At 48.4% G+C, this 26,004-nt stretch overlaps 1 protein-coding gene across 2 annotated transcripts in view; it reads right to left on the reverse strand.

Annotated features, from left to right (window-relative positions):
- Nucleotides 1-26,004, reverse strand: part of LOC8050777 (laminin subunit alpha) — a 161,967-nt gene that overhangs the window by 47,311 nt on the left and 88,652 nt on the right. For both annotated transcript variants that reach the window (XM_029975553.4, XM_029975546.4), the window contains 8 exons: nt 24,587-24,730; nt 22,876-23,027; nt 18,394-18,498; nt 16,928-17,039; nt 14,031-14,198; nt 11,110-11,300; nt 5,909-6,025; nt 4,551-4,708 (listed from right to left, as the gene is read on the reverse strand). In XM_029975553.4, coding sequence (XP_029831413.2) covers nt 4,551-4,708; nt 5,909-6,025; nt 11,110-11,300; nt 14,031-14,198; nt 16,928-17,039; nt 18,394-18,498; nt 22,876-23,027; nt 24,587-24,730 — 1,147 coding nt within the window. The remainder of the gene's footprint in view (nt 1-4,550; nt 4,709-5,908; nt 6,026-11,109; nt 11,301-14,030; nt 14,199-16,927; nt 17,040-18,393; nt 18,499-22,875; nt 23,028-24,586; nt 24,731-26,004) is intronic.

Raw genomic sequence — 26,004 nt, forward strand, 5'->3', positions numbered from 1 at the left:
TTTCTCGGCTTTAGAGCCACCTATCGCAAAGTGGTTCGAACTGGAAGTACCGTCCACTGGTCCATTCCTACCTGTAAAGTGTGCACCTCCCACGAGTGGTATTATCTTGACAGCCTTTGACGGTAAAAGCCAGTTCCCATTTAGTTACGCCGCCCAAACCAAATTTCCACCTGGTTTCGCTATGCCAACTATTTTTGTTATAATAAGTGCTGTGCCAAGTGACGGTCATGTCAAAGTACCTGTGCGCCGAAAATCAGCACCTCGCACAACAGCTGACCGCAAAAGCCCTTGGCGGCCAAACCGTGTGTTTGCCGACAACTTTGTTTTCTCGGCTTTGGAACCACCTTTCGTAACGTTGTTTCGATTGGAAGTACAGTCCACTAGTCCCTTCCTACCTCTAAAGTCTCCACCTCCCCCGATCAGTGGTATTCTCTTGACAGCCTTTTCATGGTCAAAACCGGTTCCCATTGAGTTACGCCGCGCAAATCAAATTTTCACCTGGTTTCCCTATGGCACCTTTTTTTGTATAATAAGTGCTGTGTCATGTTACTGTCAGGTCCAAGCACCTGTGTGCTCAAATCTGCACTTTGCGCAGCCCGCTATAACACAACATTTGGGGTCCAATATTGGATATACCGCACAGCTTTATTTCTTTATTCGTTAGAAACATAACTTTCACACCTGCTGTCTAAATGAAACTTGGCACACTTCGTGCACAAACTTAGTGAACATCTCACTCGCCTCCAATATCATCGTTCCAGCAGTCCTACGTTTACAGCGACGAGCGAAATAAATTTCCCACTCAGAGCAATTATCGTGGCGGCCGTCTTGCTTTTTGGAAAATCGCTCCAACTCCTTTTTTGACCGGAACTAGAGAAATTACCCCTAATAACGACTCAAACCCATATATAAGAAGTGGAGAACAACTAAATGTCTTTCTTAGGTATGCCCCAGCACTCATGCAACGTCACCCTCAATGTATCGGCTCAAAAAGCAAAAGTTTCGTCCGTGCGCGCTTCCGCCGCCACAGCTTGGCATGCGAAAAGGCGCCGCAGGCTGCTGAACGCGCCTCGCGGTCGAACGCCAGCTCGTCCGCTAGCGGCGCTGCGCGCGTTTTTCAAAGCGCCCCCTATAGTTCCCGCACGGAGTGTATAGACCACTTACAACGTAACCGCTTATAGTGCAGGACCGGGTATAACGCGGTTTTTTTAAACCACCGGTTCGCCTCCCATAGAACTCCATGTAATTGCATACCGCTTAAAATGCAGGCGCGCGAAGGGAAATACCGGTTATAGTGCGGTTTCTGGCACAGCCCGCCGACCGCGCCGACGACCGGAGCGGCGAGCACGCTTCCCTGTGTGACACCAGATGACGGCGCTGACGGCGCGAGACGAGCCGCAAGGCCGCAAGCGGCACACGCGGAGCAAGGAGGTTGCTGGAGGAAGTGGGGGAAGCGAAGAGAGAAACTTCAGTTGCCATAACGACGGAGGGACGCACGCACGTATCGTTCACGTGCGTGCGTCCACCGTGCGTCCCTCCGCTGCGTTGGAAACAAACAACCGCAAGGGCAGACCAATCGCAGGTCGAGGGGAAGTGTTCGCGCGCGTTGCATGCCGGTCGCGCAGCTGCTTCTACCCGCGAACATGGCGTCGGTTGTGATCGTCAATGTTGACGGCGTTCATCTCATCGCGTAAAAGCGCTATCCTTGACTGTGAATTTTCGTTGTGTGTCGCTATGATAACCCAGCATGTACTAGATGGGAAGATCCTCCTAATCGTGCGACGATGTCGTGGCGGCGCTCTCAAGACGGCAGAAACGCCCGTGTCGTCGTGTTTGTTTACTTCGACTACAGTGGTGATTTCTAAGCATTTGTGTCCTCGAACATCGCCCGGATTCCTTATTTGGCGCATTTCATGCGTGTGCTCAAGTTCAAGGTATTACTGGCGCGTACCGTATGAAGGATGCGAATTTTCACGCATTTTCATCTCCGGAGAAAAGTAATTAGGGTTAGCAATCCTGAACGCTCGCTACGTTCGTCCGCAACCCGCGACGCCGTTAAAAGGCTGCGCCAGGCAAAAACCGCTCATTTCTTTCAAAATGTGTGACACACTTGAGAGAAAAGTGTACTAGTCTGGTGAAATAAAGACTCTCTTCAAAGTAAGCTTTATTTTTCATCTAGCATAAAATAAATTCTTTTACAAAGGTAAGTTGTCTCATGGCATGTATTTTGGCCTGAAAAATTGATGTTTTGGTTATAGCGCGGTACCGCTTATAGTGCGGACTTTCGCGACTCCCGCGACATACGTTATATGCGGTCTACACTGTATTTAGGTTGTGTCCCTTCCAAGCTTTCTTATGGTGGAAGGGACAACAAAGCAAAGATGACTGTACTTCCCCAGTCAGCAACGTTCGCTTATACCTCGCCATAGCTAACCAGCCGCATTTACGCCAAGGCCATCATTGATCCCAACACTACTTGTACTAGACTGGGCTATCTTTTGGTGTTTAATAAAATATAGGAAATCAAGCCAAAAGTAGGGGGAGGGCTATTTTTCGATGGTGGGGCATCTCTCGGAATTTTACGGTATACTGCTATCACACACTGTATCTTCCTATATTTTTTCCCGCATTAGTAGAGATGCACGGAAACTGGAGCTTAAGTTAATGTGTCTTCATATATCAAATTGTCATTATATCAAAATATTTTACGCTTCCCTTTGAATTCTATATATACGGGTTTGAATGTATCACAGTAATGAAGTGGTCATGCACTGCTGTCACAACACTCTAGCTCCCGCCCCCGGTGTAAGAAGGTTCTTTAGGTGTAGAGACTCTGCTCTCCGCCGCGACCAGATAATGACACCCTGCGCGCTTCACTTCACGGAGCCACCCCTAGATGGCGCCGTAAGTTTCAGGCCATCCGGCAGCGAACCGGGCTACTTGTGCTAGCTGCCTGCTCGGCGTACAGCTTGCTTTCGGTGGCTACGGGTTCGCGTACGATGTGGTATGTAGGTGGGGCCACTATCATCTCTCTCAGCACACTGAAGTTTTCATAACCCGAAAAATGGCAGGCGGACAAACAAGAGTAACTCCCTAATACCAGCCGACGCGGCGGTCTACGAGTGAAAAAGAAATATCCCTCTGCTGTAGATAATTTCTAGCCTAGCTTACACTAACGTCGGTAAGCGTTTGTAAAATGAATAAACTCTAATTGCACCGCAGGTAAACGATAACTTGAGTGTGACCGAAAGAAAAAAAAAAGAATGCACAAAAATAAAGAATGTTTAACACAAACCCTGTTAGCGGATAATAAACTGAATTGTTTTAAGCTCCGTTCGCGTGACTTTTCTAAAAAAATATATATATTGGGTTCGCAAATTACTGTTAATTCAACTGGACTAATAAAAAAAAATTTTTTTTTCAACATGCGGGGCAGCTAATGTGATTATTCTTTTACATATTAAGGCAGCCTTTGAGTCCTGCTAAATTGAACTGCTGGCCGAATTGGCACGAAGTTACACATTTTGCACGCAGAGTTTAATGAAAGCAGCTTTCTTTGAAAGGTTCACTTTGTTAGTACACTTACGTTGGCATGTAGCAGATTGCAACAAAAGTTTATAGTAACCACACTCGTCAAGGAAAGCAAACCGGTTGTATTAATGGCACTTCTGATATAAGTATAATAATAATACAATCACAAACTTCAAAAGAAATAAAAAAAAATTGCTGTAAAAAGAGATGCTGTTCAAACATTGTTTAATGTATGACATACTTTATAGTTGCTTTTGGAGTTCTTTTCCACATTACGAGTCGCACAGTCGGGACTCTTCCTTCTTCTCTCGAGACTGCTTCTTTGCATCTCGGTTTTTTCCTTTGAAGTCCTGTTGCATTCTCATGCGATCCGAACCCTTTTGCACGTTCGACTGAAACCAGAGAAGCGTCTGCCTTCCACAAAGGTGTCTGCATTCCACGAGAACGCCAGACAGAATCCGACCCTGAACAGATGGGCAGTCTGTTGTGTCTGCGTCTACCGCATGCAAGACAATCCTATACTAGTCGCCCTCAATTCGGAGAAGAACAACAACTGAGCATGTGACTGATGCATTCGGCAGACGTCTTTATCCTGATTGTCTCTTTTACTAATATTTTCATGTCATTGTTTTTCCTTTCTAAAATGTTCACGTTTCCCCAGGCTGGAGAGCAGTCGGCGTGTTCATTCAAATGTTTGGCCATTTCCAAGTTCGGATCTTTGGTTTTTTACATTTCTTTTATGCTCTTTTCACCATTGCAAAAAAAAAAAAAAAATTTGGAAACATTTAGAGGGGGCGGAAGCAATGGGTGACTTGGCCCACGTTTCGGCAGAGGGCCGGCGACTGGATGGCCTGAACGTTTTGGCGCCCTCTAGGGGCAGGCGGAGAAAACATAGGAAAGGAGGGGAGATGATGTGTTCGCCGTTCCGACGGGGCGAGGAGAGGAGTCTCCACACCTAAAGAGCCTTCCTACACCGTGCTCCCGCCTTTGTCCGTGCCCTCCCGACGCAAGGGACTCACGTCTGGCACTCCCTGGCCTGCTGCTGGAGCTTGTGCGAGTGGATCTCCGCCTCCCGCACGTAGGGCACGGCCTTCTCCGTCGCAGGGCTCAGCTTCTCCAGGAACGTCTGCAGTTGGTCCACCATGTCTCGCAGACGGGCAGAGTTCTCACGCAGGCCCTGGGGGCAAAACGGGCCGGGGCGGTCATAATCTGGAGGTGCGTTGCATCGTCAAAGGTGCATTCCATATTCGCCCGCATTATACTTCACGAAACCGACGGGCACACTATTCTGGCAGGGGCAGTAGTGACACTGAATGCACCTCGTCGCTTCGCGGTGATGTTCAGCGCCATTTTGAGACATGCAATGCCATCTGGGATATTAAGAAGGAACTCTGCTTTAAGTTTCCGTTTCATTTTTTTTTTTCTCTTCTGCGAGGGGGCGTTATTTTGCGTGACTTTAAAGTTCCAGGATCGTGAGTGATCGTACAGGCACAGCGTCTTCGCTGCACGCCGACGCCCCTCAGCAACATCACCTGTCTCGTGATTCCGGTGCATATGCAATTAGTTTTCTGGATAAAAGTGGCAGCAGTGAGTCAGAAGATGACTTTCATTCATTGGATCTTAGTTTCAATTGTGGCAGTGGGTCGAACCAGCAGGAATTATCCACAGGTGCCTGTCGGTACGTTTCGTGTTAGCTCGCTGAAGGCATTTCTTGCCTCCGTGAGCTTCTGTGGACACACTGGGTGTGTTCGAAACGCTTTATTTTTCACCTGCAGGGCGTCAACCTTACGTACAATTGGTTTTATGCTGTCAGCAGGAAAACGAGTGGAGTTTTCTCTGAAAAAGCGGCCCGGTCCTGACCTCGGCATCAGGCTACGGAGTAGCATGGAACGAGTTGGGTGGGGCTTTAAGGAATGGTACGGTCGTCACAAGGGCTGCAGAACAAGAGGTTTTGCATGGAAACTTTTCAAATTCGCAGGACTTGTTTCTAGAAGAGTAAGCTACAAAATATATGTTTTAATTTTTTTTACTCCTAATACTTTGCAAGGTACATCAAATTAAAATAACTTCTGCATTGGTTACACAAAATTTGACATTACATTTTTTGTGCTACATAATATCTTAATGACATTTTCGTTTTTAAAAAGAGAATTCCTTTAGCTACATTTTGGTATGCTTTGTACAGAATTATACCTAGTAGGGATATTTGCAGCTAAACAATTTTTCCTTGAGATCACCCCATAACAGCCTCTTTTCCTGTAGTAAGAAAGATTTAAGTTTACTCCACTAGCAAGCATATTATGTAAGATTCTGAGCGCATTTCCCAACACTCCTTGTGAAAGGTCATCGCTTTCAGTAAGGTAGCATGGGTGCTCACCTCATAGGCGTTTTCTGCGTCCGGGTAGTAGTCCTGGCAGGCCCGAAGGAGTTCCCTGGCCTCCTTCTGAAGTGCCTCGGACTGCAACTTGAGCTCCTCGCTTTGGGCAATGATCCCCTGAACCAAGCCACAAAGAATATTCTATTGGAATAATCCGCCAGCACACAGAGCCACCAAAGACGAGGTAACAAAATTCCATGAACTCATTGTAGAGTGACAATAACATACAATTTATCTCAATTGTGTTTCACTTGTCTTACCTATCTTACTAATCCTTTTAACTTGTTTTTGTACATTTTTCTTGTTTTGCCATTATGTTTAGATATTTGTTACTTTATAATAATAATATTCTCTATTTTGGGTGCCCAAAAACAACCAGATCGGTCTTCCCCTTGGTGCACCAACACAAACAATAAATCCAGCAAACAAGCAAAAAATCCTAAACACACATAAGGTTAAGAGACAAATGTAAGATTATCCAAATGGCGACGGTACATTGAACAGCTGCAGATATATCAAGGTGGGGTGGAGCAATGGCGTTATAGAATGACTGAATCCAAGAGAGAGGTGAGGCATTGCACAGTGGGTGAACATAGAAGCAAACAAAATGTCCGGTTAGACGTGAATACAATATATTCTATATAGTACCCTACATAATATCCTCCCTTGGAGAGCCTTAGGGGCATGTTGAATAAATAAATAGATAAGAAGGTTTGAAAGTGCACTACACAACAAGTAACAATGCAGCTAGAAAAAATTGCAAAATACAAAACAAAACAAAAATCACATTATATTACTGGTTACATTAAGGGGGGATATGGCCTGGGAGGGTCAACTTTTTAACCCTTTATTCAAATCAATTGAAATTTGCAGGGTAAATTGAACACTGTGAGAAAGGATAACCTGCCAAGTTTCAGCATTATAGACCAATTTTCTGACATACTAATTTCCTCAAATTCCAGATTTAAAGGGACCTCGTTAGGAAATGTATCAATGAAAAAATATAACTGGAATTTAAGAAATTCTTGCTTTAATGTGAAGTACAATGCACATGCTGCAAGTTAAGGTAAAAATCAATTATAAAAGCTGCAATTCTAAGGGAAAAAACACACCTAACAACAGAAACAATAATTTTAAAATTTTTTGTGTTTCAGAAATACTTTGTTTTTATAATGAAGGAGTGAGTTTTTTAAAATAAAAAGTACCTTATCTTGTTCCCCACAAAATTCCAGCCCAGGAGGACTCTAAAGAAAGTCTTTCCATATTGAAAGTGTCAAATGATACATTTCCTAAGGTGACAATTCGTGCCAAAAAGTGAAACTGAGAAAAATGCATTTGAAGTTTCAACTTGAGGTTTCTTTATTTTCGATGGGTCCCAGGAGCTTAGAATCCTCCTGGAGCATAGGTGGCACCCTCGCCGTCCAGGCTGCGCTGTTCCCGGACAATAGCTTCCAGCTTGCGTCGCTTGTGGGCCATCTTCGACGTGTCGAGTGCCCTGACCTTCGCCTTGGAAATCTTGCCCAGAGTTGCCTTGGAGGCATGCTTCGCCTGGTGGCTTCCAGGAGCAATGTTCATCTCCTTGAGTACCCTTTCAAAACCTCTAGGACCAAGATTAAACTCAAGCACGGCTAAAGCAACAGCCGTCTCCACAGTTTGCAGCGAGGCAAATTCTGTTTTGGGACAGCGCTTCCAGATGAGGGCATTGAAGCTCTCGTTTGCATTCTGCGTTTTCATGCGGGAGCATCGAATGAGCCATTCCCGCTGCGTCAGCCTGTTGTAGATCGGAACAATCTCCTTGGCGACATCCTTCGGGAAGGCTGGTCGGTGGGGTCGTGGTGCTGAAGGCTTGCCTGCTGCTTCCAGAGCCTTGTGGCGGTTATAGTGACACCATGAATCCTCGCTCTGTGGACAGGCATTGTGACGGGGCTCCTGGTCTGTGGAATAGCTATGCAGGAGGCTGGCGAAGACAGCTTTCTGCATCTTGGGGACGTCGGGAGCGTTGTCCTTTATAGCGCACGCATAGTAGCTTGTCAGCTTCTTCATCACCACATTAGTGAGTTTTCCTTTTCCGCCGAGCCCTTTTTTAGTCTTCTTGAGCTTTTCCATTCCTGCATACATTCGCTTGGCCACATGGTTCACACAGTCTTCTTTGTGTATTTCTTTGTCGTACAGTTCGAGACCAGCTACGTGCGTAAACGCCTTGCTGTCGCCGTCGCACAGGACGGTGACATATTGCATGTTATGCCTCTCGACAGACCGACTGAAGATGGTTGCTGCAGCTTGTACCTCCATTGCATTTGATGAACCCTCATAGTTCTTTTGGCAGGTCTTCCGATGCGTGTCAGCCCACTCCTCGAAGCCTTCGGTACCTTCCTTGGGGCCCAGCTGGCACCCATGACAGTACTTGCTTTGCACTGCGAAGTCGATCACAAAGCCGGTCTCTAGCTCAATTGCGACACCGACTCCGAACTGTGACGTGTGTCCACGTTTGTGCCACGTTCCGTCGTAGCTGATGCACACATCCAGAAGATCGCTCTCGGCGCTCGTGCCCTCCGTTGCCTGCGCTTTTCTGACAGCTCGCGCAGCCTCCTCCATTACTTGGGTCGCCGCCAGCATCGCGGCATCGTGCACTTTTCCCGCAACCTTCTGATAGGACTTCACGTGCATTGGGGGCGGAGCATTTAGTCCCCCAAAGAGATTCGAGAGCTTCGTAAAGCTAATTCCGCAGTCTCTCCCGACGACTCCAAGTCGCATCACGAGTTCGTTCTGTCGCGACTTGCCAATCGGTGGCGAGTGCGGTGCCGCGACGATGTCTCCGCAGGACGAGCATCGAACAACAAACAGAAGATCGGCACCAGTTCCTCTTTCTTGCAAGCTGAGCTCCCCTCCATGGCACTTGGGACACAGTAGAGCGTCGATTAGTCCTTGCACGGCCGACACATTAATTAGGCGATAACCATCCAGAGGCTCTTCAGTGGGAGCGTCCGCCATCTCCGCGTCGTCCTCTTCGCACTTGAGCAGTTCGAGCTTTCTCTCGAACGTTGTCAGCAGGCACTCCACAGAGACCGGAACATCCTCAGCATTTGACGTTGAAGCTATAGACTCCGACGCGTGAGGGCTAGTTGAGCCAGACAAACTCGAAGCTCGCGACGACAGGGATGGTGACGGCAGTGTCAGCGGGTCGGCACCTTTTCGGGGGCGTCCTCTTGTCAAGCCTCTTCGTTTTCGAGATCGTGAACCTCGGCCAAAGCTACTGCGAGTGCTCGCTTTCGTGGCAGGCATTCCTCGGTAGAAAAACCAACGCAAACAAAGGTAAAACGAAAGAGCGGCCGGAGCGGCGGAGTAGCGATACGATCAGGAGCGGAGCTAGCTGACGAAAGCGAACAAACCGAAAAAACGAACTGTGACGTCACCACCGCGGCCAATCGCGAGGCCTGTTTCGGTTTTCAACCAATGAGATCAAGCGTAGCATATTAGGAGCGTCTTTTTTCTGTTTTTTCTGCTTCGATGTTTGGGCTCTCCCAGACCACAAAAACCCTCTAACGCAGAAAGCTTTTCACGGCAAAAACTAGAAGAAATGGCGCTTCCAACGAGGGTAAAATGATTCGCCCGCGTCGAACGAGCGCGGAGTAGGCTTAGTTTGAAAACGCCGCATTTTGCCGTGGCCTCGCTCAGCGGGGCATCGCGCGTGCTCGCGACCGGGCTGAAAATATTTTTTTGTGAAATAAATCCTGCATATTTCTAAATGAAACTTCTTGACACTATGCTTCGAAAGTTAATGAACCGAAAATAAACTTTTTTTAAAAACGTATTTTTTCGAAAAAAATCGGAATTTCGAGGCCGTATCCCCCCTTAAGGGGGGACACTACCCAAAAGAGTTAACTTTTGAACCTTTTGCTTATTATGAATTAAATTTACAGTATATACTGGCAGTTGTGAGGCAGAATGCAGTGCAAAGTTTCATCTGCATACATGAATTGTCAAATAAATTATAGTCGTTTTTATCAGGAACACACTGACTTTGTTTGAGAAAACTATCGTTTGAAAAATAATGTAATACCAAACGTTTTTCTTCACTAGATCTGTAGCAGAATGCCTCAGCGTTGACAAACGTGCATGCAAGATGCCATTTGTTTAGGCTTTTACTTTAGAACAGTTATTGCTACAGACGCCAGCACATGCAACGCGTGGAACACCATTCCCTGCATTCTCCTCGATGCTTGGGTAATTTAGCAATAGGTCTATTATGTAGATAAGTTATCAATAGGCACCATTTTCAAGATCAGTAGACTCCCAGGTAGATAATAAAAGTTTCTCGAAGATTTGCCACTGTGCGACCAGCGTCGGCCATGTTTACGCTCGCACTGCCCTCTATTTGTCGTCAAAGTCAAAAAGCCAAATTGGATGTTTAGTGTTTATACAGCGTAAGGTCGCTCTGCAAGGGGGGGGCGACACTAGTTTACACTGTAGATGAGCAATTTTGCCAGTACAGTACGACTGCTAGCCTGGGTCTTTAACGTGCATCACGCAGTAGTGATACACGACCACATACCGGTACGATGCTCATCCAGATCGAAACGGGCAGGGGTGGGGCTCGAACCCTGGCTTCTGCAGCGCGAGCTTTCGCTCTACGCGCGTCGAGCTGGGTGTGCACTGTAGCCCACTCGGCCATTGATTCCCCCCTCTTAGTCGTCGTTCTCAGCTCTTGCCTGCCTAGTTTCCTTTCCTTCCTGCCTCCCGGAGGGGTGGTCCTGTTGTGCATGTCTAGTTTCCTCCAGCTCCTTAGGGCGGGTCTGTTTTGTGTGCTCAACAGCTTCGCAGGTCATGCACCTTCACACAGTGGAGTAACTTATGATTTCCGTGTTTTTTGTCAAATATGATATAGAAAAAAAAAACATTTGCATACAGCAAGCTGGTTTATTAAGCCCCTCAATTAGGATAGCTGCGACAAATATGTCATTTACATGCCCCAGTTAATAAATATAGTTATATCAAAATTAACCGAGCTTAGAAGTGGACAAGCGGAAGGTTGGGAACCATGGGCGCCGACTACAAGGGACCTTGTTACCATGATCAATGCCAACATGAGAAAGAGAGGTCTGTGGAGGGCAACTGCTCTCGGAGCAACGTGATTTTTAATATGGTGCACTGCACGTTAGCATGGAGCAGAGCCTCTGGCTCAGGATGGCAGATGCACTCACCCTGAACGGGGAGCTGTTAGCCGTGTTCTGCAGGTGGGCCACCTCCCGCACCATGTCCTCGACCCTCTGGGTGTGGTTGGCCAGCTCGTAGAGGCGCCCCTCCAGCTCCTCCGCCATCGTCTGCCGCAGGTCCTCCAGGGTTGCGTCGTTCTGCACCGCCGGCAGCGAGAAGTTCTGCGCACGCTCCAGGCCTGCAACGGCACGCAGTGGGCACCTTCAGCAGAGAGTAGAGAGGCACGGATGTCGAGCACTCGGCGACTTATTACAAGGAGGATTAGCCAGGGCCAAGGCCACTCATCCTTCTATAAAAACAAAAGGAAGAGCTAAAAGGAGGGTAAAAAAAAATTGACTGCATCTCCACGTGGTGAATAATGTTGATTGGGGTAAAGCTCTGGTGGTGCTTGTCTGCGCAGATGCTGAGCCGCAGCATGCCGAGCATTTCGTTCCTTTTCATCCAGGTCAGAAAGAGAATGTGTAGTATGGAACGTGGTTATATACGCATTTGAGCATTTGACCGCAGCGCCCTCTCGTCTATTAACGTTGAGCCAATGCATGCAAAGTTTAACGCAATTATATACGCATTTGACCGCAGCGCCCTTTCCTGTATAGACGTTGAGCGGCTACATGCAACCTTTCATCCATGACACCCCCAGCTCTTAAGCTACTACCAGATCTCAGAGCCCCCTACTCGTCCCGCAGTCGTGGCCGAGTGGTTAAGGCAATGGACTAGAAATCCATTGGGGTCTCCCCGCACAGGTTCGAATCCTGTCCACTGCGCAAACTTTTTTTTTTTTTTTTTCATTTTTTTTTTTTTTTTTACACGAGCATGTGAGCACGTGAGCTCACGAGCACGAGCACCAGCAAGATCGATGTGAGCACGGACACCGGACGGACAAGGCTAGACCCTAAGGAGCTTTGGCCCTAAAAGCCATCACTTCAACAAATCTGCAATGATAATATTAAGGCTAGGTTGCAGCAGCATACGTGACATCACAGTTTACACTGGCCTATTGTCTGTCTGAAATTTTATTGCAATTTTATTTTCCTCTTTAAATACTAGATAGCATTATTAAGGTCACCCTTTCTTCGTGTTGGCGCCGTGGATGTAGCCTCGATGGAGAAGAGCGATCAGTCGCCCATCTGTTCTTGGACTGAGGACTTCTCTCGGTAAATGCTCAACAGAAGAAAAGCAGACCAAAAGCAATATGAAAGCTTTTGCTTGCAGCCTTTGTATATCACCAAAATCCTGCAGGAGCGACAACGGCAGGTGCAGCTTGGTGAAAAAAGAGCAGCGAGGGACTCGGCTGCCAAAAGGAGAGTGTTGGACCCAGTAGTGACACAAAGTCAGTTGCTCTTAGTGGCCGCCCGGCAGTTCAAGTGCCAGTTTACATATATAACCCATTTAGTATGGCGATAACGTCCAAGACAGACTGGTTTTAGACGGACGGGAGCAAAAAAGGGGCTTCTAAATGCTACAACGCCTTAGGTAAATGCCAAAGACTGCTATTGAACAAATATTCTAATAGTTGTAATTAACAATACACTACTCAATATCTGCTTCGAGATGAGCTGCGATATTCTCGCTTTTACAGCGGACCTGTTAAGGGCTAGTTTCCCCAGGATCGTGTCCACCAGCAAAGAAATGATGACACCGAACTCTGGACACCTGCTGCCATCTATGAGCGATGGCGGCAACCACACAACTGCTTGCCGCCGTCGCTCGTAGATGGCAGCAACCTTTTTTTCGGAGGAAGAAAAGTGGGAGTGGAACGAGCGGCGATGTGCGCAACAGCGTGAATGGTTTCGCAATTGCTGCGAAGCCGCTATCACCCAAAATTCCACCGCGTCGAATGGCTCAGATTCCCTTGGAATAGAAGAGCAGATTGCTCGCCTGGAAAGACATCACCGAGAACAGAAGCTACAGCTCCGCTGCTCTTCCTTCTTTACTAAAGTGGAAAGGCTGAACGTTTTTTTTTTTTAGTGCGGAAGCATTGATTGTCCCATGGAGCGAGCCGATGTCATCAGCCGTGCGAAATGGCAGATAAATTCGTGAAGCCACGATTTGAGGCATCCCAGCTTTGAAGCCGCATAAAACGCCACACAAAACGGCCAATAAATGAGGCCGCCGCGCGTCAGTTTCAATTAGCACCAATCCATGGCGCTGCCTGCCCGCATCTCCAGCGCACTAATAAATGGAATCGGCTGGCGCGCTCGGGTGGCGGCACGGCTGCCGGAGCATGCCGGCCGATTCCTGCAGCTGATTCTGTGCCACTGCGGCACGGCCGGTGTCAGCGAGGCGTGGCAACTTCACGAGGACGTGTGCAAGAACGACATTCATACTTTCGCATTCACAACTCATAAGAAGCCTTTTTTGTTGCCAAATTGGAACTTGGAAAAATAATATTTGCATATAGCAAGCCGACTTATAACACCCCTCGATTAGGATAGCTGTGACAATTTTGTCGTTTACATGACATAGTTAATAAACATAGCTATAATAAAATTAACCGAGCTTAGATGTGGACAAGTGGAAGGTTAGGAACAACCTGCATGAGTTGAGCTGGAGTTTTCTTTAAACGCATGGCACACGGTAGTGGAAGGCTTCGAGAAACTATTCGATTTAAAAATATTCGGTCAAAATCGCCATTCGCTTCGAAATGGCTTCCAACTCAAGATTCACTCTTCGCACAGGGCTACTAAAGAGACAGCCAATTTTTAACTCGGCCAATTGTCTACCACATGCTAAGACGACAAAAATAGCAGGTGCCACATCTTTGCAGTAGATTTGGAGCCATCTGAAATCGCCGGCGCGGTTTTCGAAGCGCGTGTCCGGTTGGCCGACGGAGGAAACCTTAGTGCCATTAGAACCGAAGCAATGGATCGATCCATCGCGGCAGCGGAGAAGTGAACGAAACACCCACCTTCTCTGGCCTGCGCCAGCTCTTCCTCTGCTTCGGCGAAGGGCCTCATGAACTCGGTGGCATTGAGAAGCTCCACGATGCGGGTGGCTTCGTCGAGCAGCGGCTCCACGTTGGCGGTAGAAGTCGAGCCCAGGCCCTCGGAGAAGGCCGTCAGGCTGCTCAGAATGTCTAAAGAGACGAGGCCAAGAGTCAATGTGAGGCAGAATGGAGCAGCTAGAAGAGCTATGCTTCACACTTTTGGGGGTTTATTTTTCTTAGTTTGGGGCTGTTTTTTCTGGGTTTATTTTTCTTCTTGGATTCAGTGTTTTTCATAGTAAATTTTGGATGTCAGGCAAAAAATCTGCACTTATGGGTGCTTAAGTTAAAAAAATAAGACATGGACGTCGAATTCCTCGCTCCTCGACGAAACAAACGCGTGATGCAAATACTTGTAAAACATCCTAGTACCGATGAGAAGATGAAAGGAGAAAACTGGCATGGCACAGTTCTTGACGAAAGCAGCTGCAATGAGGGTCAGTTCGGGGGGCTGTCCCGGGCAGAGGTCGGCATTTTAGGTCGCCCTCACTCACCCTCACCTTCACAGCCACACTCGCCTAAGCTCCTCACTCACCCTCACCCTCACAGCTACACTCACCTTCAGCCCCTCACTCACCCTCACCCTCACAGTCACACTCACCTTCAGCCCTTCACTCGCCCTCACTGAACCTCACGGCCCTCACGCACTCACCGCCCTCACGGCCCTCACGCCCCTCACGGCCCTCACGCCCCTCACTCACTCATGGCCCTCACGCCACTCACCGCCCTCACGCCACTCACCGCCCTCACGGCCCTCACGGTCCTCACCGCCCTCACGGCCCTCACGCACTCATAGCCCTCACGCCACTCACCGCCCTCACCGCCCTCACGGCCCTCACGCCACTCACCGCCCTCACGCCACTCACCGCCCTCACGCCCCTCACACCCCTCACGCCCCTCACGCACTGATGGCCCTCACGCCACTCAGGCCAGCTTCAGATGGGGCAATTTCGCCCAGAAACTTTACGTCGCAACACCAGCAACACGGGCCGCCCGCAATCACACGCAGCAACCAATTGCTGCAATTTGCCATCGTCATCATAAAAATTTTATTTTTCTTGCACTGTTTAGACAGAATTACGCGTTATAAACGTGTTTTGATGCATTTAAACCTCGTTAAGAATACTAATGCACCTTTCTGAAACAGTTTATTTAAAAAAAAACGATCGATTTCATACCAGAACCAAGTCTTTCGGTGTCATCATCACCGGCACGAGGTATCACGTGAAAATTTTGTGTCCCTGATTGGATGAAGCCGCTTCAAACGTATTCGAATTGCTCCGAGTTGCTTGCTTATTGCGAGCCGGACCCGATCTCAGCAATTCGTGTCGATCTAGGAAAAGCTAGAGAACAACCCGCCATTAACACCAAAATTGTTGAGAAAGATGCTCGATCTGAAGGGGGCCTCACGGACTCACTGCCCTCACGGCCCTCACGCCTCTCATGCCACTCACTGCCCTCGCGCACTCATGGCCCTCACACCCCTCAAGCACTCACCGCCCTCACACCACTCACGCACTCATGGCCCTCACGCCACTCACCGCCCTCACGCCCCTCACGCACTCATGGCCCTCACCGCCCTCACGGCCCTCACGACCCTCACCGCCCTCACCGCCCTCACGGCCCTCACGGCCCTCACCGCCCTCACGGCCCTCACCGCCTCACAGCCCTCACGGCCCTCACAGCCCTCACCGCCCTCACCGCCCTCACGGCCCTCACTCACCCTCACACTCATGAATTTTCCTGGTTCAGAAACTCACTCACCCTCACCTCACCTGTGAAGATGAGGGTGAGTAAGGGGGAGTGAGGGCCCTCATGAGTGAGGTTTGCCGAGGTATGGTCCCGGGTCAGTACAGAATAAAGCTGTACATAAGGCTCTTCTTTCTCCAAAGCTTACTGGAATTCTCTCATCCAAGGACAGCTCCAATTAGGGTTTCTTTGGTGTTTCCTCCAATTTTTAGAGCAAAACATTCTTTGGCTAGGAGCTCTGCATTTCGTGAAGCCCAAAAGTAAAGCCTGGATCAAAGTGTGGCTGTAAGGCTTGACACTGATTCGTTTTGAGCGGGGGGGAAAAGGCCATCGGCAGTAAAAGTGCGTTTGCACTTAGTGAAAATCGCACCCAGACCATTGAGATTTATTAAGTGGGCGTTTTTCCAGCATGTCACAACACGTCGGCGTAAGTAGAGCTGCTATTTGGAAGAAAAGCCCTGCAGGGCGCCCACTCTGCGTCTGGCAGATGTCAACTGGACACCCTGTCACACCTTTTGAAAACCCGGGTCAGCGCCAGGAATCGAGTGCACATGCCACGCATTAAGCCAGCTCACAAAAACTAACGCACAAAAAGAGAGCATAGATGCCACACGTTTAACATGCAACACAATTGCCCAGTTTTTCACAATGTTTCAGTCGTCATCGAAAACATTGAGCCCTACTTACGACACACATTATCTGAAATTGCAGGAAATACGCCGTATCTAAAGTGCGAAAAGCCGCATTTTCAAATCGTAATGGCCGCCCATTGCACCCGCTCTGCACAGGCAACAAAATGGCAATGCCCGCAAGACAATCGGGGGAATACAGTGCCGATAGGCCAAGCGTAGCTTACTCAGTGGGTCTAGTGAGGAAGACACAAATCCAACGAGGGAAAGAAGGAAGCAGTTGTCAAGATTAAAAAGACACCTGGCTGACCCTTAAATCTCACCAGCCGCTTTCCTTTCTACCCTCATCCACGCTGGCTTCCTCGTTCGTCGGCCGTCGTGACACGTCGTCAACTACTTCGACGGAAGCAGCCGAGCTTTAAATTAAAACGCACAAAACGGTACCTCGCATCTCCTGGACCGTCTTCTCCACGTTGAGCTCTTCCCGGTCGGCTTCCAGCCTGGTCTTGTACGCCGTGTGGTTGTTCGCCGTAGCCGAGAGCGCCAGGCTCGAAGCCTGCACGAAAAAGAGCAGAAATCGTCGGTGGTTGCGCGCCCTCCCCAGAGGTACAGCACCCGTTACGCGTGGCGTGATTTACGACGTCTCGGTTTGCCGATTCCTCCATTTCCACCCGATCACGTTGCACGTCTGTCGCGCCGGCGTGATCCCGGCGGTGGCGGAGCAGCGGCATGAGCCGCAGATGCCTGTTCCGCTGCAGCTCGTTTAGCAGCCAGACGGTCGATGGAAACCGAAGCAGACCCGAAATGGGACACTGGGACGGCGGGGACCGTTGTTTCCAATCGCCTTTTTTGCCGGCATTTCTACCATTAACCGTCACAATCGCGACATCCAACAGCATGACAGACCGTCTTCTGCGACTTAATCTGAGGCCACATCACAGCCACTTGCAACACACAGAGAGTGTAGTGCAGTAAACACACCAGTCAAAGGCGTGTTCCAGGCGTTGTGCACCCGAAACGCGTCTCTGACCGGTGAGTTTGGCATCCCATACTGGCAATGCATCAAAAGCGGCTCCGAGTGGCAACTGGCGTTGCAGAAGCCATCATGTCGTGCTGTCGGACGTCGCGATCCTGACAGTTTGTCGAAGAAGGTTGTGGGGATCGTGATCCCTGAACATTCTGTCGCGTCAGCGTTTTGGCGCGCCGTGGCGGCCGCGCTGACGTAGCGAGAGGGGGCACTGCTTATCACTGAGTGGCTTCCTCCTTTCCCCCCTGGGGGCGATTTTCGTAATGAACCCCCGCAGAAAGGAGATCGACGTGTCGCTCCTTGATTAGCCACTTCGCCCCGCCGTTATCTTAAAACCAGTGAACAGCAAGATCTCTCTCTCTCTTCTTCCTGGGATTCGGCGGTGGCGACAACGGGGAACCGCCCGGCGCACCGGTGAGCATTTACCTCGTCCTTTGTATCTTTGTGAACGATTGTTCGGCCGTGGGCGATTTCCACACCAACGGCGTTCACCAGCTGATAGCCGCTGTTTTCTTATTTGTTTCGTTGTTAATAAACAGAGTTTATCACCGTCACCAACGTGACTGGTGTCTGATTGCGCTCAAAGAGCAGCATGCCACGCGAGTACGAACTCGCTTCGTGGTAGAGCGTCTCACCGCGAACGTGGTACTCCCAAAGGCAGTGGCCCAAAGGAGAACCACAAGGTCTGGCAAAAAACTAGGAGCGAACGCATCGCAACTAATGGCCGCCGAAGCTTTTGTGGAGAGTCAAGCCAGAGAGCAGCCTACCGCATCTACCTCCGCTTTTGTGTGGATCGTGGGAGGCGACAACACTTCATGATGTGAGTGGGTGGACGGAGAAGCTTTCCAGGCACCATAGTAATGAAGGCGAGAGAATGACTCACGTCCTTGCGCACTGTCGAGGCCAGTGCTTCCAGATCGCTGACGTTCTGTGCCAGGGGGCTCACGTCCAGGGAGGCGGGCTTTCCGCTGAAGCTCATCAGCTGCTCCTGTCGAGGGAAAGAGCGTCTTATTTTATTTTCTCATAGTCTCGCAAAGCACGGAGAGTACTCTGTCGAGAAAAAGAGGCGACAAATTCGGTGCACCAACGTTTGCTCTGCACGTGGCATCGCAACGGCAGTTGTTAGACTTTGCACAAAGCGAACGCGCCGTCGGGTAAAGTTCATTGATTGTTTGCGGCATACGGTGAAACACCACTCCAACAAACAGCTGAAGAAAATTTTGTAAACTTGCCCAGCAAAACAGCACTGTGTCCACTGCATCCAATTAAGTGAATTCCCACTTTAGCAAACTTTTTTTTGAGGTCCCTCGAAGTTTGTTTGAGTGTTATTTCACCGTATTTGCTCCATGAAGTCCGGCCTCAACATGGTACTTGGGAAGTATGAGCCCATTTCAGATAATATATTCAAAGGGACCATACCATTGTGAGCATAATAAAATTTATATATATACAAATATAAAGCTGGGAACATTTTCCATTATTTTCCCTGCTCGTTTGCATGTAAGGAATTGTTTATTAGCTCGATCAATGACAGAACTGAAGAATTGGGGCTGTATTTGGGTCGCTTAAAGGGGTACTACAACAAAATTTCGGCGCTCATTTTTTGGTCTATATGTGTTCAAAGGAGCAGCATCACATCGAACATACCAATATCTTGTAAAAAAGGCTCGAAAAGAAATTTTAAAACTAATTAAACGATTAGCAATGAGCACCTGATGGATGTCGCTAACACCTCGCTTGTAATGTCCGTCTAGGAACCTTGACAGCTAGTGACGGAGGTTGTCTCGCCTCCGGCCACGACGAGAGAAGAGGGGAAGGAGGAACTCCCCTCTTCCCGAGAATGCCTTTTGTGTGCCGCAGTAGTCGTTATTGTCCCCCTACAAGATTATAGAAGATTAAGCCGTCACTCAAAATTCGTACAAAAGCAGCCGCTTCGGTGGCTGGAACGACCAGGCCATCCTCTCGACGTCAGCCTCGCCGTAGCTTTGCTCGTCTTGAGACGACCTACGTCACGATTGCGTTGGATGTCACGTGGTCTCCGCTGGGCCTTCTCTGAGCGCTTGCCAGAGTGGGCCGTTTATAACGAAAAATACAGCCACCAGAATCAATATACAAACGTGCGATTGTCATTTACGGATATTGTGAATCATATTCAACCTATTTTTGAACACAACGGGAATCTTTCAAATATTGTTGAAGTATCCCTTTAAACCCAACAGTACTCCGTTTTTTCCCCCTTGAGAACTAGATCGGCAGCATATGCCGGAGCCATTTCATTCAACAAGCCGACTTCTCGAGCGCCGGCTCGTCTTAGCCATAATAAAAAGTGGTATGTATAAAAACTGAGTACCACCCGAAGCTCTTTTATCTCATCAGCTGCTCCATCAGACGCAGTCGATTACAAAAGAAGGAAATTTGAGCGAGCTGGAAAACACTGCCTTTGTGACCAATAATACACAGAGCATAGGTGTCCACCATGAAATCCGGTGAGATTTGAAGCCTGAAATACCAAGAAAAAAAACTGAGGTACACCTAAGCACTTCTTATGAGTTGTGAATGCGAAAGCATGTGCATCATTCTTGCTCTACGCGTGTTGGCGCGCCGGCTGGCGCTGACCTGGCGCTGCGTGTCCGGCGAATGGGAGCCTGGTCGACGTGCGCTAGCCAATGGGATCGAAACGGCGTAAAAGGTGCCATGGCTAACCGGCGAATGGGAGCTAGCTTGACTTGGAGAGCATTTAAGAGCCGTTTGCGTGGCTTCAAAGGTGATGACGTCGGCTCGCTTCATGAGACAGTTAATGCTTTCGCATTCAAAACCGAGTATGCACCCATGTCTCAATAAGTGCCCACCCCTTACTACAGAAACATTTCAAATATAAGCCGAGAAAATATGAAGCGTCCATCCCAACAAACTTCTGAGCCCACCGAGCTAACTGAAGTGCTTCACCACACTGGATGCCTCTTCAAGAAGACAGCGCTATGCAGTAGAGCAGGCTTGACGAGAGTGCCATGTCTGCTTTGAAAATTAGGGTTTTGCCAGACCCCTATATATCTCCTATACAGTATAGACCACATACAACGTAACCGCTTATAGTGCAGGACCGGGTATAACGCGGTTTTTTTAAACCACCGGTTCGCCTCCCATAGAACTCCATGTAATTACATATCGCTTAAAACGCAGGCGCGCGAAGGGAAATACCGGTTATAGTGCGGTTTCTGGCACAGCCCGCCGACGACCGGAGCAGCGAGCACGCTTCCCTGTGCGACACTAGATAACTGAGCTGACGGCGCGAGCCGCAAGCGTTGCGCAAGCGGCACTCGTGGGGCAAGGAGGTTGCTCGAAGAAGCGGGAGAAGCGAAGAGAGAGGTTTCAGTTGCCCTAGCGACGGAGGGACGCACGCACGTGTCGTTCACGTGCGTGCGTCCCTCCGCTGCGTTAGAAACCAACAACCGCAACGACAGACCAATCGCAGGTCGAGGAGAAGTGTTCGCGCGCGTTGCATGCATGCCGGTCGCGGGCCGGCTGCTGGTTGTGATCAACGTTGTGATCGTCGTCGTAGACGGCGTTCATCTCATCGTTCCGCGTAAAAGCGCTATCTTTGACTGAATTTTCGTTGTGTGTCGCTATGATAGCCCAGCACGTACTAGAAGGGAAGATCCACCTACTCGAGCGGCGATGTCGTGGCGGCGCTCTCAAGACGCTAGAAACGCCAGTGTCGTCGTGTTTGTTTACTTCGACTACAGTGGTGCTTTCTGTGTCCTCGAACATCGCCCGGATTTCTTATATGGCGCATTTCATGTGTGTGCTCAAGTTCAAGGTATTACGGGCGCGTACCGTATGAAGGATGCGAATTTTCACGCGTTTTCATCTCCGGAGAAAAGTGATTAGGTTTAGCAATCCTGAACACTCGCAACGTCCGTCCGCAACCCGCGACGCCGTTAAAAGGCTGCGCCAGGCAAAAGCCGCTCATTTCTTTCAAAATGTGTGACACACTTGAGAGACAAGTGTACTAGTCTGGTGAAATAAAGACTTTCCTCAAACTAAGCTTTATTTTTCATCTAACATAAAATAAATTATTTTACAAAGGTAAGTTGTCTTATGGCATGTATTTTGGCCCGAAAAATTGATGTTTCGGTTATAACGCGGTACCGCTTATAGTGCGGATTTTCGCGACTCCCGCGTATGTCGCGGGAGTCGCGAAATACGTTATATGCGGTCTACACTGTACTGTTCAATCGGATCAAACAAAAACCTGCCCTACCACGTAGCCCTTCTGCTTTTCTGCTTTCAAACCGAACAAGCACTCATCCCCATATTTTTAAATGATCTCCCGTACAAGAAAACAGTGCCAAATAAATGCCAGGGCAATGATAGACAAAACAGGAGCACTCTGTACTGTTTCTGTCTATTTTTTTTCCTTACGTTTATTAGGTGCCGCTTTCTCGTACACGACAGACCTACCAGCCCAAACCACCACTTGCTATCTTTAACTTTGCATGACACTTGCTCGGTATTTTACGGTATGTTACATGAAACTGGTCCAGAGCGCCTACGCAAACTTCCACACCTGAGTGCACCTAATAACATTGCTCTCAATAACTCAAGAAAAAAGTAAGCTTTGCTCACGGTTCATACGTAGTGCGAGGTAGTTCTTACAAGATTTGATTGTGGGAGAAGGAAACAATGCTCTTGGCCTTTGGAATTTGTATGTCTTAATTGATAAAATAATTTACAGCTAATCTAAATGCCACCAAGATATATTTTAATTTGCTACATAAAGAAGAAAATAATTGATGCTCCGCAAGGAGCTGCACTTTTAAGGCGTTAGCGTTATAGGGCCAGCCAACCTCAGGAGCTGCCCAAGCACAAAATGTGTAGGTAGGTCAGTTTCTAACCACTAGACGATTCCGAAAAAGAGCGGCGACCGGTGCCAGAGATTGAACCCGCCACCGGCGTGGAAGCCGAGTGCGGTGCTGACCGAGCTACAAGCCCAGCACGCAAAAACGGGAGGAGCAGAAGCAGGTGGTGTAAGGTGGCACGAAGAGCAGAGGGGTGGAAAGAGCGAGAAAGCGTGCTTCACTTCTCTAGGTGACCCAGAAAATTCAGTGCAAAGGCTTTGCATCCGGGGGGTGCTGAAGGGAAGCACGCTCAGTGTCAGAAAGAGACAATGGTGTGATGCAATTCGTTTCCATAAGAAACCCTGCCCCAGGCACCATCCAAACTATAAGCACCGCCTAACCTTTAAAGCTACAGCATTTAAATGCGATTGGGAGGTTGACCAAACATGCCGCCAATTTTGGTGACTAAAGTTCTTTGGGGAAATACAAGTACATCCCATAAATTGAAAGAAAGACGAGGGACCCACTTTCAGGTCGTGCGCAGTCTGGTTGACGAGCTGCAGCCGCTGGTTGGCCAGGTAAGTGGAGGAGATGTCACGCATCTCGTCCCCGATGTTGTCGATCATCTGCTCCAGGCTGTCCGTGTCGTCCAGCAGGGCGTGCACGCACTCGCCACACTCTGCGTCCGTAAGCAACGCACATCGGTGAATTGTGCTGTGTGCACATTTAGACGGCAAGAAGTGAAGACAGCCCCAATGTACATCTGGTCCCTACTTTCCTGCAAAACACTTGGGTGAGTCAATCGCTGCAATCCATAAAGAGAGCTCGGTAAATGACAAGGCTGTAAATACAGTCTAAGCTCGTTACAACAAACATTTGGATATAACATACCGACCTATGAAGTTCGGTTGGTTTTCCTTTACATGCCATTGACTCAACTTCATATCTGATACAACATACTCCTCTTACAACAGACCGAAATCTCGGTCAAAATCAAAGTCTGTTATAACCAGCTTAGACTCTATGTTTAGGCTTAAAGAACTGTCTTTGCTGAGACAGTAAGTGCGATGAAACGTCATGCCCAGTCGCGCAGCGCACAATGCTTTTTAAGTCTTAACATATATCCAGCCTCATCATTTGCCAAGCTCGCTCCGTAAATGAGAACGACTGGAATGTAGACTTTTCAGATTTCTTAGAACTGTAGCTGAGAAATTTATCCAGTGCAGTACAACTGCCAACCTGGGGTCTTTAGCGTGCACTGCGCAATGGTGACAGACGACCGCACGTCGGTACGATGTTTGTAAAGATAGAAATGGGTAGCGGTGGAGACTGAGCCCGGGATCCCTGGGGTCTGCAGCACGAGCATTCGCTCCTCATGCTACGAGCCGGTATGCAATAACACACTCGGCCATCCATCGCACCACGCATAGTTCAGTCTAAATATTTTAACTGCTTCTTCAATTCTACTGGCTGTAATGCGCATCGGTTCCTTTACCACACGTGATGTGCGCAATAAAACTAAAGCAGACGAGAGTAGAAAGTTGGGCTTGTTGGTGATTCCTAAAGGTTAAAAAGCGCGACAGGACAACGGACACAGAAGGAGACACAGACACAACGCTTATCGCTGTGTCTGTGTCTCCTTCTGTGTCCGTTGTCCTCTCATGCTTTTTAATCATTAAAATAAAGCAGCTGAATTATATGTGCCACCCAGAGAGGTTGTCAGCCTATGACAAACCTTAAAAAAATCTTTTTAACCTTTTGATTTATACGATTGGTTGCAACATTTACGTGTTCTGTCACAGAAGGACACCTACTCCTTTTGCTTCCTTTTTTCTGGCACTTATTCTCTGAATCTATAGGGTGCATTCATCTGCAGGCATCTGTCTTAGGACGATGACATGAGGTCATTCTGCAACATAACACGACGCGTCTTTCTTTTCTGTGTTCAAGGATTCTGAAACTTTGTGACAGACCCCCCCTCTCTCTTGACTGTCAGCAAAGAAAACCCCTCCCACTAGAGGCAGTGGTACAACAAAGCAGTGCACAAGCCTAGAGAACATTGTCAACAGTAGTGCATATATTAGGAAGCCTGACGTCACGTGACAAGGTGATACCACGTCACACCATGACATCACATGACATTGCGAACCCTTCATACATTCACAAAACCCTCACAATGTGACCACGCATTTAAGGCGCCCTATTTGAGCCTGTCATGGCTGGTGAATAGAAGCCCACCCTTGCAGCCCTCGCGCTCCACGAAGACCCATCGGTAGGGGCACCGGTCACACTTGTCCCCTTCCACGCCGGGCAGGCACTGGCACTGGCCCGTCTGCTGGTTGCACACGGCACCCGCCGAAAACTTGGCCGCACAGTTGCACGCTGAAACACGAGGCACATTGTTGGACGACATTCGGAGAGCATCTGCCACATGAAACGCCCTCCGACGAACCATAAAAATTACTTTTCCATGCAAAGCACTGAAATATGATGCCAGGACACTACCCCAAATATGTTTTTTCTATAGAGTTTCTATAAAAAGCAAGCTCGAACCAAAACCAGAGGACAAGGACAGAGAAGAATGTGATGTCAGACTCAAGAAGTCCTTGGGGTCATTTCAGTCCCCTGAACCTTTTTGTTGAAAGTTTATCTAAATTGACATGTTTTTCTGCATTTCAGTGGTATAAAATTGTGCGTTATGGATTTTATATATTTATTAATGAATATGTATCTGACTCAGGCAGCCTATTACTTCTAAGATACATATTGAGAATTGAAGCGCTCCCCTGGGCCGACGACTTTGTTGGTGATGGTGAGATCGTTTAACGAAAGCCAGGGCGACTGGCTTCGACGAAATCCATTCTCTAACTGCCTTTTTTGCTCCAGCTTGCTCTCTCTACCCATCTGACCTTGTTTTTTAGAGCCAAACGACAATCCCTCGCAGTCACTATTCGGCATTCAACGCTACACATTACTTGATTTTCTTGAGGACCTCATTTTTGCCAATTTCGCAACTTGAACAATTTCGAAAAACATCTTTTACGTGAATATATCACCCCATGGGGAAAGGGGTAATATTTGCCCCTTTCCCATAACATTTCACTCCAAATCACAAAACTTTGTGCCTCCAAAAATGACTAAAATATTGAGCTCGCAAAGATAAAGTTCTTTACAGTATCCAACAATATAACAAGGTCTGCACCCTCATCGTTATCATACATGACTGAGGAAAAAAAAAGTGGGGGAAGCGCCAAACAGTGAATTCTCCACAGGTGGTTTTTGCACAAAATCAAAGTTCAATCACTGGCCACAAACAATTTTTCTCAATAGTTACGCCCTCATAGTTGCGTTCCTCTAATACTATTACAGGCACCCATAAATAACTTGTCACTACAGTAACTGAAAAAAGTTTCCAACAGGTGCGTTTAATGTCCTATACTGCACGAGCATACAAAGTGGTACGAAAGCGGCAACAAATTACAACCCAGGAGGCAGTGGCAGGGTCCGCCAGTAGTCGCAATTCTCGCTGTTGGTCTCAAAAGTGCGAGCAAAGAAGGCGAAGCTACGAACGGGTCGCCACTGTCACAGCCTTTCAACTCCTGGCTGCCGGAGTCTCCGTCGACTGACCCTACAGCAAAACAGACGTCCACCATAAC

Source organism: Ixodes scapularis, unplaced genomic scaffold (assembly GCF_016920785.2).
Source record: "Ixodes scapularis isolate PalLabHiFi unplaced genomic scaffold, ASM1692078v2 PGA_scaffold8__174_contigs__length_109621045, whole genome shotgun sequence".
Lineage (NCBI taxonomy): Eukaryota > Metazoa > Arthropoda > Arachnida > Ixodida > Ixodidae > Ixodes > Ixodes scapularis.